The 14,105-nt window shown below is 43.1% G+C and overlaps 1 protein-coding gene across 1 annotated transcript in view; it reads right to left on the bottom strand.

Moving 5' to 3' along the window:
- Window positions 1-1,961: 1,961 nt before the first annotated feature.
- Window positions 1,962-14,105, bottom strand: part of LOC146797681 (haloacid dehalogenase-like hydrolase domain-containing 5) — a 105,038-nt gene continuing 92,894 nt past the window's right edge. The window contains exon 8 of the mRNA XM_085624846.1: window positions 1,962-2,713. Coding sequence (XP_085480972.1) covers window positions 2,305-2,713 — 409 coding nt within the window. The 3' untranslated portion in view covers window positions 1,962-2,304. The remainder of the gene's footprint in view (window positions 2,714-14,105) is intronic.

Raw genomic sequence — 14,105 nt, forward strand, 5'->3', positions numbered from 1 at the left:
TTACAGACTTTAGTAAATCTAGGTTTATGTCAAAATCCAGGGGTGGATGCATGGGAATGCCCATGATCCATCCATGGAACGCCACCTCGACATAAGGTAGCACAAGGCAATGCTTTTAACTTATTTGTGGTTGGAGGAAGCTTCTGACTTAAGCTACATTACCACTTGTCGCACTTCATTTTCAGTGGCACAGAATTTCACTGGTGAGTGAGACTCCCCTATGTCCCATGATTGCAACAGCGAATAGATTAATAAGCAGGAGATCATGTGTTCTCACCAGGTCTATCCCCAAAGCCCCAGGTGAAAAAAAGGCTAGGAAGACTGTGTGAACAAGGACACTAGCGCTGACAGAAAGAACTCCACTTCAGTGCCATACACTTTGAGACAGTAAATTGATGATTTATAGTTATGGTCCCTTATCTGGAAGCCCACTGGACATTTTGTGACATCCAATAAGGATTTATGAATACCGAAGAAGTAAAATCCCAGTCCGCATCGGAATTGTACTTTCAGTACATATGTATAATAGATCCTTTAACACACCACAATCTAGCTGCCATCAAAATTGGTCCTATAACAAGCTTCACCAATACAGTACGCTAGTTTAGCTGGTCATGATTGGGTGGCTGGTCTGAGTCCTCAGTCTGTGGATCCCAAGTTCAAATCCCAGCCACATTGCCTATGCATTTCCCCTTTTAGAGATAAAGTTTCTAAAGGACCATTCAATTTAGGCAGTGTAAAAAATTCTACAAGATTATAAATATGTTATTTTCAACAGCGCTAGGAGGCATAAAGCCCAAGACATGGACCTTCCTCCTACAGGACTGTGCTTCACCTTAGCTGACAACACCATTTTGGGCTTGATATGTTCAAGCTTAGATCTGTCATAATGGAATGAGTTGCTTTCTGTCTAATGCAAAGAAACACAGTTTAGGCAAGTGTCCATTTTTGAATTATCAGTTGATCTAATCACAAATTCGCCTGTTCAGTTGATTGACCCATTCAGTCTATGTGAAGCATGCGAGTTACTTGAACAAGATAAGCCTTATGATCTAAATGCTTGTAAAAAAACAAACACTGTGAAGCAAAAATTACATGTGGATTCTTGGCAGCTCAACATTAAAAAATTGTAAACATTGAACATAAGAGGAAAATGTCAAGAGTTTAACCCCTTCAGTGCCCATGACGAGCTGGACTCGTCATGGGCCGCGGTTGCGCTGTGCCCATGACAAGTCCAGCTCGTCATAGACCCCGCCCGCTAATGCAACGGCCGGCACAGGGCGGGGAAAGGGGCGGGCACTGAAGGGGTTAAAGACTACCAAGAAAGCAGCTGAAAAGAGTACACAGATAAGTAACTGCAACACTGAAAGGCGGTTCTTTGCAGGATGGCAGGTGTCTTTGTGCAGCAGGTTTCTAAACTCTTTTGGAAATCTCTTCTCACATAGATTCAATAAAATGTTAGTCAATTTCCCATTTTGCTCTGTAATCCCATGCTCTTGCATTGAAATAAATTCTGACGGTGCGCTCAGACACAGATTCTGGTGCTTTTGATAGGTTGATTTTTGAGATGGAAGGGAAGACATTGGTTTTGGAGTTAAAAAGATGTTATTTCCTACCTTGACAAATTGTACCACATACTCCTGACATCCAGTAATGTAGTTCACATAGGAAAGGCCTTAAATATGCAAGCATACCTAATCTTTGACAACTGTCTAAAGTAAGCGTGATAAACCCATTTATTTTGGTTGGAAAAATACCAATACCCCCTGCAGTTTAGTATCGAACACAAAACTGTGGTTCTGGTTGAGTTCTGCTTTTGAAATGTATGCGTTTCCTAATGTGTACTTTATCATCAACCAAAAACCACTAAAACACACACACACACACACACACACACACACACACACCATATCAAGAGGTCATGTAGGTTAGTAAAAAAATAAAACAGATCAGAACCCAAGAAAAACGCAAACATTTAAAAGAAAGCACTGGTCTTCCAACAGAAAACGCTTCCACTTACCCGCTACAAAATCATAATGAGTGGACATTAAGACAGTGGTAACTTTGGTTACTTAAGGACATCCTAATGATACAGTTAAAAGGAACTACCAGTTATAAAAGAATAATAACATTGAATATATTCTAGGGATTGTTTAAATAATTTTCCTTAAAAATAAAAAGGGTTACTTGGCAGTAAAGTGCTGTTAAAAACAAAGGGATTAAAAGGGTAGAACCTATTTGGGTAAGGTTCAAATTCAATTAAATAGATCTAAAAGAAGCTATAGGTGCCCAGCTTTTCAATTCCTAAGAAGTCCTGTTGTCTTTCTGTGCAAAGTTCTCCAGCTGGAATATCAACTCCACAGCAGCATCAACATCTTGCACAATGTGGTCAGGTTCCACCAATCCAGGATCAAACCTGAAATCTCGATGTCCATGAAACACGGTCTCGGTGATGCACTCCCTAGTATCGATTGGCACCTCTGTGTGGGGATTGTAGATTCCAGTACACACTAGAACCGACCGACAGCTGGTGGCAGTGGAAGAGGAGAGTTCACCTTCCCAGCCATTGCTGGATTCCACATCTTGAGACACGGTGGAGGCCCTTGTGCCAGATGCAGCCTGGATGCGCGCCTGGGTGCCTTTCCTGGAGTTCTTCTCTTCAAGGTATCGGTTATACAGATTTGCACCATAGATGTCAGTCATTAGATTGTCCCTGTGAAAAAAGCACCACCTTCATTATAAAGAAAATACAGTTCACTTTGTGATGAACAGCAAAGCACAACTTTTAGCAAATAAATAACAAAAAAACGAAAAGCGGTCAAAAGCATTGACCAGATCTTTAGAAAAGGAAGACCGAACTATAGAATAATCTACTGGAGCGATATCAAGGTTTCACTTAATATTACACATTTTTTCAGATTTTGTCCTAATCTTTGCCAGGTGGTGTCTGTTGGTGGTGCAGGTTTTTTTTTTAAACAAGCACACCTGGAGACAGGCTGGTATTATGGTAAAGAACACAGGAGATGTAACACTGTAGACAATGTGCATGCATTTAAATATTTGATCGGTTTCTCTTCTTAATTCCCTCTAGAACCTCTGGGCCTTCTAACAAACACATTTAGAAGGTTTTGCCACATGAATGGCTTAGCCACATTTTAAATAAACTGCTGCAAGAAAAAACAAAAAATTGTTTTCTGTATGCAATGCATTGAAGATAATTTCATGTGTGATGTTTCGCTATACTTTTGAGATTTAAAGTACTCAATAGGAGGCAGAAGAATACATAAACCAGCCAACAGTATGAGGTGAAAGAAATATTATCCTGGGTGGCGCCAAAGCCCCTCTAGACATAGTTTAAATTATCGCTCATTCACATCTCATACACAGCTTAATGTAGTAATTCTCCAGAGCTGATTTTACGTTCCAATACAACGCTGCCAAGTGAGTGGACAACCCTGGAACGTGTGTAAAAAGACAAAAAATGCATGCGCTTTTCTCCTTAGTCTCTAGTCACCTGACCCCTGACTTCGATACAACTCCTACCACACTCCTGGAAAATACGAGAACAAACTGAACAGTAGCTGTAGAGACAAGAGAGAAGTTCGTATTTAAAGTGGCAAAGGACTAAAACAGAATGTACACGTCCAATATTTCCAAAGCAGGAAGTAAACAGGAGAAGACCCAAGATCAGCATAGACCATACAAACCTTCTGGAGCTCTACGTAAACTATGCATCTGCCCTGGATATTTTGTACAGAAATGAAGCACTTTTGGAATGCATGCATGCAGCGCAGCCCTGGTATCTGCCCGACAGAACCCATCTATGGGTACATGTCTCTAGACAAGAAACTAAAGCAGTCACTGCTCTGATCATACAAGCCTTCAAATGGTCTTCCAGGCGAAAGCTCCCCTGGGTGTACTGTATATTATATATATATACACACACATGTATATACACACACACACACACACACACACGTATGTGTGTGGTCAAGGTGTAACTTTTCCATATATTTTTGCTCAGCTAGTGCTACGTTTCAGCTGGTCTTTTCAAGAGGGTAAATGGCAATGTGAATAAAAACCCGGCAAGGAACAGGAAGTGTGCCAGACTTGGTGGTGTTAAGGAATATAGGGCACATGGATTTGTTTCCAGACTTGAGAAGTGCAAAAGTTCATGATTCAACTATAATTTTCAACAAAGGCGGGGGTGGGGGGGCGGGGGGAGATCAATCCACACAAAAAGAAAAACAGCAGTATTGTGCTTTTCCAGGCAGCAGACATCACCCAAGAACAGTGTCCAACACTGGTGCGTGAGGGTCAATCTGAAAGCACTGCCATTCCTCATCAATCAGAGAACAGCGTTCACCTCCGTGGCAGAAGAAACAATTAAACCTTTGTGCCCTCGAGCTCTTCAATGCTACAACATCTTTCCAATACATCAGCACTTTTGAAAGTGCTTTTTGGCACTTCAGTGTAATCTTCGTTTCCACTGTGGAGATTTTTTAGGGAGGTCATTAATGATCAGATTTGTTTATGGCATGGTCCTCATTTTTAGACATTACATCTCATGTTCCCGCTGTGGTGACAGTGCTAGAGACCCAAGTAACTGTATGTGGTGAACGTTTGATGGAACCACGCATGCCTTTACAATGCGGTCATTACAACATATGCGTCTTTACCAAGCACGCCTTTATCATGAAAGTTTTTACCACGCATAAGACATTGCCACGAAAAATTTACTAATTTTACAGGCAAGTATAAACCCGTTTTATGTATATATATATATAAAGGGTTTATACTTACCTGTAAAATAATACTGACATGTTTGTTGTAAAGAATACATGGTAAAGGCATATGCATGGTAAAAACAAATTCAGGTAACTATAAACACTATATATTACCGACTGGCAGTCGCCAGTAGGTAGTTATAGTTAGGACCTATTTTCCATAGGAAATCCGCAACATTCTATTTGGAATAACGTTGGCGCCGATGGAAAAATCCTCGCGAAATTTTCCAAACTTTTGGCCAGCTCCGGTCTGCTCCTATCCTGAAAATTTCACGGTGATTCATCAAGCGGGGGCCGAGAAAAAAGAGGGGTCCCAAAAAGCGTTTTCCCCATGCATTTTCCCATAGGACCTGTTGACGCAGCTACAGCCCGAACTGCTGAATGGAATTACACCAAATTTGGCAAAGAGGTAGTCCTCAGTTCAGACTCGTGCCTTTTGCTTAAATGGTGTAAATCCTTTCAGTAGTTCCTGAGAAAATTAGAGTTAAAAAGATAGATATATCTGGGCGGAGCTTAACCACACATCTCATCGTGAGATCTGATTGGCTGTCAGTACTTCATCCAAGAAGTGTTGGCAGCCATCTTGGGACCAATATACATGATAGCACCTCATTAAAAAGCATTGCAGTTAATAGAAGGTTTTAAGACTTTAGTTAAATTATACATCATTTGTTGATGGTACCATACTCATTTTAGGAATTGTGGTGTGTTCTAAGATGATTTTACCATGTGAAAAAGCCTTCTGCTGTGATATCATGAATCATGTTTGAGAGAAAACTATTTTCTCATGCTTTTCCCACAGAGGTTTGGAAGGTGATCTATAAGCTAAACTGAGAGCATATTTTCTGTAAATTCACATTATCTTTCTCAGTCATGTGAGAATGAAGTCTGACATTCTCAGTAAAACATGTACATCCAACAAGGGCAGAGAATGTCAGTCGATTCCTTTGTGTTCTACTGCAGCTTCCCAGAGTGTTCGAAAGAACAACTAGAGCGCTAACAGTTCTACTTATGACAAACGTATTGCACACCTGAAGCCATCTTGATTGGAATAAAGTGGTAACACTCAAAGCATTTAATTTACAAAGGAACAAAATGAGGGAGTTCATTTTGCCATAGAAAGTATGATTAGTGCTGCAGAAAGAAAAATTAGGGCACATTTTGAGTGACTTCTCAAATCCTCTATTTCATTAAAAAATTCTGACATGCAGACTGAAACATGCACTTTCAATACCAGCAGCAGACTTCCCTGGTGAGCAGTAGCTTTACTACAGTGATCTGATAAGCAACTAGAGTGCTAACATTCTGAATTTATGGCAAATGTGTGACACATCTGAATGCCTTCTTGATGGAATCAAAGTAAAAAATTTAAAGTATTTCCTACTGAGGAGACTGTAGTAAATGAGGAAATTAGGAAACTTCATAACAAATAAGTCTCCCAAAATGGCCACCAGAGACAAAAGAGCCCAAATATCACCCAGATGTAGCCCAAGTATAGCCCAATGACAGAACGTCCCAGAGTGTTCTAACGAACAACTAGAGCACTAACAGTCTTACTTATGACAAAAGTGTGGCACACCTGAAGCCATCTTGATTGGAATAAAGTGGTAACACTCAAAGCATTTAATTTACAAAGGAACAAAATGAGGGGGTTCATTTTGCCATAGAAATTAGGATTAGTGCTGCAGAAAGAAAAATTACTTGACTTCTCAAATCCTCTTCTATTTCATTAAAAAATTCTGACAGGCAGACTGAAACATGCACTTTGAATACCAGCAGCAGACTTCCCTGGTGAGCAGTAGCTTTACTACAGTGATCTAACGAGCAACTAGAGTGCTAACATTCAGAATTTATGGCAAATGTGTGACAAATCTAAATGCCTTCTTGATGGAACCAAAGTAAAAACTGAAAGCATTTCCTACTGAGGAGACTGCAGTAAATGAGGAAATAAGGAAACTTCATAACAAATAAATCTCCCAAGATGGCCACCAGAGACAAAAGAGCCCAAATGCAGCACAAATATCACCCAGATGTAGCCCAGATGTAGCCCAATAACAGAAGTGTGCAAAACACGTATTTTTTGTGTATTTGCAGTTTTATATAGTGCTGACTTGTCAGGTATTGGAGTGCTTTACATGAGCATTGGTTACATCACACAAGATCAAATTCATTTTGGTTGTAGACATGGGGAGATTAAGTGATTTGACCAGAATCACAGAATGTTAAGCTGAAGCAGAAACTCCAACCTGGTTCCCCAGTTGCAAAGTCTGCAGCTCTGGAAGTAACACCACATCCTCTCCCCTAAGTGCAACATTTAATCAAGTGGTCAACTGGATAAAAAAACAAAGATTACAAATAATGTAAAAGTTCTTTGTCGCTATTTGAAAACTCAGAAAATATGTCCTCATTTTAGTTTTTTAGAGCACTAACCATAATTTTGATGCAAATAAGACCCTCTCATATATGTAATTTCTAAAGGAAATGCTCAAGGTATTACAGTTTTGATTACATCAAGATGACGTCAGGCGTTCCACACTTTTGTAATAAATATAGAATGTTAACAATCTAGATGTTCATTGGGATACTGTTGAGAGGCAGAGGCCAGGGACACGGACTCTAAAAATTGAAGGCAGGTAGAAGAGTGCAGAGGCAACAATTTGACCACACTGGGCAGGCGGGAAGGGCAGTGGCAGCACAACAGACTATGGAGGGCAGCGGAAAGGGGGGCAGGGGCGACAAACCAACAATACAGGACTGGCAAGAAAGGCTGTGGCAATATAATAGACCATTGTGGGCAGAAGGAAGAGGCAGTGGTAGTACAACCATACATGCCAACAGACCCGTTTCAGCCAGGAAACTTCCAATGTTTTATAAGCTCAAATGGGCTTTATTTGATCTGTCTCTTGTCTACAATCTCCTCTTTATCAATGTAACTCAAAGGGGAGAATCAATACCCCAGTTTTTTTTCAAAATCTCCCTCTTACCAAGGTCAAAATGTTCACAAGTATGGTATATTGGATCATGGTAAATGTAAATGTCAAGGTACTTATAAAGCGCATTGTCACCAGACGGACACCTTGCGGTGTTGCCTTTGCGGTTTCCTGGCGCTGATACTCATACCGCTGTGGAACCCCTCCTGGCTTTCCCTGTGAAGTGTCCACTCCTGGGCACCCCCAGGGTGAAGCCAGGCATCCTTAGCGCTGTTGGGGCCGGTGTGGAGGCTAAGCAAGCTATTGCCCAGAGTTGCAGCGTGGGGCCCATGATTAGAATAGGCACCGAGGCGAGAATAGACAGGTCCGAGGAAATTGAGCCCGAGCCCCGCCGAGGCGGGAATCGAACCCTGGTCCCTGGCCAGAACTCTGCTTCAGGGTCTGCCGCTCTAACCATTGAGCCACACTCCTCCACAGCCAGGAGGAATTGGGGTAGGGACATAGACTCGGATAACAGAGCACAGGAGGGACATGGAGAGGTGCACCAAACTGACCCTACAGGGCAGGCATCAGGGTTTGCAGCAGCACAATACACCACACAGGGCATGCGGGACGGGAGTACAGCACAACAATCCATAGAAAGCAATAGGAAGGGGACAGGACCATGCACATGGACAACAGAGAACAGAGGGGAAAGAGGCAATGGTAGCTAGCTGACCATAATGGACATACAGGAGAGAAAGCTGCAGCATAACAGACCATAAAGGGCAGGAGGGACGGATCAGGGGCATTACAATGGAACAGACAAGGCAGGAGGGAGGGAATAGGGGTCTGCACATGGAAACAGAGGGCTGGGGGCAAGGGGTCAGGGGAGGAGCAGCAAGATGACCATGGAGGTCAGGCAGGATGGGCACTAGAAACAAGACACACCATGGAAAGCAACAGTGAGACTATGATGGCATACACACAGACCATGGAGGGAAGTTGGGAGGGGGTCAGGGGCAGGTAGCTGACCACACAGGGAAGGTGGGAGGGGCCATGGCAGCACAGAAGACCATGCATGGCAAGCGGGAGGGTTAGTGGGAGCACAATGGCTTTGATGGGCAAGAAGGAGGGTGCAGGGGCATGCACAAAGGACCATGGAGGATAGAAGGGAGGGACAGGACCTGGGCACAGACAAGAGAGTTCAGGGGAAGGGGCCTCACAACAGACTGCGTGGGGCAGGCAGGAGGAGCAGTTGCAGCACAACAGACCAGGGAGGGCAGAAGGGTGTGGCAGTAAAATGGACCCTGGAGGACAGGAGGAAGGGGATAGGGGCATGGCATGTGGACAGGCAGGGTGGCAGGGACAGGTTACAGTCATCTGACAATGCTAGGCAGGTGGGAGGGGAGTGGCAGCTCAACAGAACACTCAGAGTAGATAGGAGTGGCAGGTCCATGGAACATGGTGGGCAAAAAGGATGGAGCAGGGGCGTGCACAAAGACATCAGAGGGCAGGGGGAAGGAGAATAGGGGCAGCAAGCTAAGCATAGAGGCTAAACTAAGCAGGAGGTCAATGATGGGCCATAGAATTGAGCAATGGAGGGCAGGAGGAGTGGACTGGTACATCATGCTAAATGGAGGGCAGTGGCAGCACATCAGACCATGCATGGCAGGAGGGAGGAGGCTAGTCCATGGATTCAGACAACAGAGGATAGGGAGGAGGTGGATGGGGCAGCAAGCTAACTGTTCAGAGAAGGTGGGTATTAGGAACTTTGTTTTTAAAATGTGTGTCTGTGCGAACTACTTAAAATATGAACAAGTATGCAGCATAATCTCACTTTTATTCAGGAAGAAGAGGACGTTTGTGACTGTGACTCCGGGCTCACTTGGCTAAAACACCCCCTGACCCTCCACCCCCATCGCAAAATGTAATGCCTGTGAAAAGGGTAGGTGGACGCAGTGTTATATAGAACATAGTCCTGAGAGCACGATTGAAAATGAAAACTAGATATAGTATATGGTATAAACTATGCACCAAAAAGTGTGATATAAGATGAACCGGGGCGTGAAATATAATATGCAATACATTGTGCGCAATGACAGATTCATTGGAGAGCGCGAGATAGCACAGGCACTAGCGCATGCTATGTGATATCCGCCTTGGAGTGCAATATGCACAGGGCAGTGTTGTGTAACCTAACTAGTCTCTAAAGTTGTAATATAAAATATGTGCTGAGGAGTGTAACGTTGCATATGCACTGTGACAAAGATATGGATCCCAGATTGTAATATGTATGGCATAGCGCTGTGCGCTATAACATAGGCATCGAGGAAGGCACATTAGATGGGGCAATATAGCCCGTGCAAAGGCAAGTGTGGCATGACATATTCACGGGGTGGTGTTACAGTGCACATGGGCTAGAGTGTGTCATAGCATACGCACTAGCTGGTGGAATACAACACAGAGGTGTGTGTAACTCGGCGGGCACTGGTGGGTGTAACACAGCATTGGGCTCAGCCAGGAGCACGCTGTGACTCTCAAGTGAGGTTTGTCTCCTTTCCAGAGAGTAAAATAAAAGGTATTACACATCCTGCGGTGGATGTGTGTTTATTAACCGTGAGGGGGGTTTCTTGCATAGTTTGGTTGAATTTTTGTCGAATCCCCTTTGAATGGCTTGGTATGCGTGTGTATTAAATGTGCCCGTCAATAGCTACCCATGTTTGTATAAATAAACGACAAGGGTGTCTACTTGGGAGAATACCCACCGGCAGGGGGCGCCGGGATTAGGCACGGTAGGGCGTCAGACACGTCAGAGCATCACTAGCGTGTGTAAATAAATTCCACATGGATTCATTGTATGCATAGTCGCCTTTTAATGAATATCACGCAAATCGTCACGGTTTGTCCAGCATGTCCTAGGTGTTTCTATAAATATATATTTTTAAAAAAAAATACAAAACAAAGGCCGGCCCCGGGGGATGGAGTCCCTGGGGCCATAAGTGGCCTGAGGAGGGGGGCAACGCAGCCCCCCTCCTAAAGAATAAAAAAAACAAAAGGCCATGACCCGGGGGTTGGGGTCCCCGGGGCCGATTAAGGCCTTGGGAGGGGGGGCCGCGCGGCACCCTTCCAAATATATTTTTTCCGACAAAAAAAATTAGGGTGCAGGCCCTGGGGGATGGGGTCCCCAGGGCCAATAAATTAGAAAAAGAAGGGGGGGCCACACAGCCCTCCTTCTTAAAAAAATAAAATAAATAAAAGACCGGCATCGCGCCCCCTCCTTGCAGCACTCTGCAAATGCGCCCCCTGGCCAGTTGTAAGTTGGGAAATTAATTCCCCTTCAATACTGAGGGTCCCTGAGGGCCAACTAGCCCAACAGGTATCTCCAGTATGCGCCAGGGAGCTGCGTTGCAGACAGGTGTTCTGAGGCCACGCCCCTTTTTACACCTCTATGCAACGCAGCTCTGTGGCACTTACTGGAGGTACCTAGTGGGCTAGTTTGCCCCTAGGGACCCTCAGGATTCAAGGGGACTTAATCTCCCAACTTAAAACGGCCACAGGGCGTGTTTACACAGTGGTGAAGGGAGGGGACAGGGCTTGAGTTAACGTGTGCAAACACGCCCTGTGGCACATTTTAAGTTGGGGAAATAATTCCCCTTCAATCCTGAGTGACCCTGGGGGTCAACTAGCCCACCAGGTGCTTCCAGTAAGCGCCACTGCGCTGCGTTGCAGAGAGGTGGTCTAGGCCGTGCCCCTTTTTACATCTCTCTGCAACGCAGCTCTGTGGCGCTTACTGGAGGTACCTAGTGGTCTAGTTGGACAATCAGGATTCAAGGGGACTTAATCTCCCAACTTAAAACGGCCACAGGGCGTGTTTACACAGTGGGGAAGTGAGGGGACGGGGCCTGAGGTGACGTGTGCAAACACGCCCTGTGGCGCGTTTTAAGAGGTAGTTTTAATACCCTGCCCTATTATATACTAGGGGCTTACAGAGGAGGTCATGCTAATCACAGGGGGACCCCAACGCATAGTGTTCCTTAGTGTATGTAGGTGTTTTCAGTGTATTCTGAGTGTCTTTTAACATAGCACTGGCTCTAGGACTGATTAGTCAGACTCAGTTACCACCAGTATCCGTCTGAAAAAGTTGAGGGTACAGGATGATTTTGCAACAAGGCTTCTTTCTGCTCTTTTGTTTGTTCTTTCTGCACGTTATCCTTCTTCCTGCACTTTTCTTCGTCTTTGAGGACTTCTGTTGCTTCTTTCTGCATTTCTTTTTTTCTTTCTGTGCGTTTTTTCTCCTTTCTTCGCATGTCCTATCTCTGTAGGCATAGTTAGAAATTAGCATTTAAAAAACCTTAGAAATTCACTTAAAAAAACCATAGGTTTCAGGAGCGTTATAGTTAGCTGGACTTTTCACTCGTACAAAACCATTGAAATTCCCCCGTTATAGTTAGTTCAGCTAACTATAACTTGTGCGCCCGCAATGCACTGCTGATGACGTCACATATTACATCACTCATGACATGGTCAGTGACATCACTCATGACATCTCAAATGACATCACTGATGACATCATCCTTGTGATAGAGTGGCAGACCTCCTCTCCCCCTAATATAACCTTTGATACACACATTCAAAAATAGAAACTAAAATTTTCAAAACAATGGACATACCAATACCAGTTACAACAACCTATTCAGTGATTCTAAGATCCACATAGACATCCACTCATTCACCAACAGTCCTATACAGTCACTCATACACGTATTCACTCATCATATGTACTCATACACCTATACATCCTGTTACACAATGCCACTCATCCATAGTTACTCACACACATAGTCACTCATGCTAATAAAGAATCAAACATCCATTTACTTGCATAGACAGTTATACACACACCACCACACTCACTTCTACAGAAACTTACACATACTTAGTCTTTTAAACAATCACTTATAGAAACACATACTTATTCATACAGGAACTCTTCCAATCTTTCACTCTCACATATACTCACTTATATACACCAATAGTCACATATACTAGTTTAAAACATATGTAGTTGCTCATAAAGACACTACTAAGACAGTCATTCACTAACACACCCATGCACACACTCATTAACCCATACAGTCCTGCACACATGCTGTCTTCAACACATACAAACAGTGAGTCACTCATTCATGCACCTATGCACTACGTAATACCCCCACCGAACCATACAGACACACAGACACTCATACTGATACTCAAAAAAACAACTAATAACCTATATAGACACTCATGTAGCTACTCACCAACCCATGCAGCCACTTATACACAAAGTGAGAGACTGATACAGATATTTATATATTTAAACATTACTCACTAAGCCATGTATTCACTAAGATACACTTAGTCAGTTATACAATCAATTTTTCAAAAACAAATCATCCATTTAGACACTTGTATACCCATTTATTCTTCCATCGACCTTGAGATATACATATATAAAACATATGTAATTTTCAGAAAAACACACATTCACTGGATGATGTCATCAGTGATGTCATCAGTGATGTCATTTGAGATTTCATCAGTGATGTCATTAGTCATGTCATCAGTGATGTCACTGACCATGTCATGAGTGATGTAATATGTGACGTCATCAGCAGTGCATTGCGGGCGCGCGAGTTATAGTTAGCTGAACTAACTATAACGGGGGAATTTCAATAGTTTTGTACAGGGGAATTTCAATGGTTTTGTACGAGTGAAAAGTCCAGCTAACTAGAACGCTCCTGAAACCTATGGTTTTTTCAGTGAATATCTAAGGTTTTTTAAATGCTAATTCCTAACTATAACGTGCCTGAAACCTAGGGTGTTTTCAGTGAATATATATATATATATATACATATATATATACACATACATACACACACACACACACACACACACGAGTGTGTAGGCAGGTGGGTGTCTATATATATATATGTGTATGTTACAGGGACTTTATAGCTAGGCTGAACTCACTCATACAAAACCAGAGAAATTCAGCTGTTCTAGTTAGTGAGCTAGCTAGAACTCGTGCCCCTGCAATGCACTGCTTATGACCTCACATATTATATCACTCATGACATGGTCAGTAGCATCACTACCACCTCTCAAAGGACATCACTCATGACATCATCCAGTGACTGACTGTTTTTAAAAAGTTTGAGTGTTAAATATATATATATATATATATATATATATATATATATACATACATACCAAGGTGTATTGGTGAATCAGGGGGTGCCTGTATGGATGATTCCGAGGGTGTGTGACCGACTGTATAAGTGAGTGATTAGGTGTCTCAGTGAATGTATGGGTGTGTTACTGGTTGTGTGAATGTCTGTATCTGTCAGTCAGTTGGTGAGTTAGT

Source organism: Triturus cristatus, chromosome 9 (assembly GCF_964204655.1).
Source record: "Triturus cristatus chromosome 9, aTriCri1.1, whole genome shotgun sequence".
NCBI classification, from domain to species: domain Eukaryota; kingdom Metazoa; phylum Chordata; class Amphibia; order Caudata; family Salamandridae; genus Triturus; species Triturus cristatus.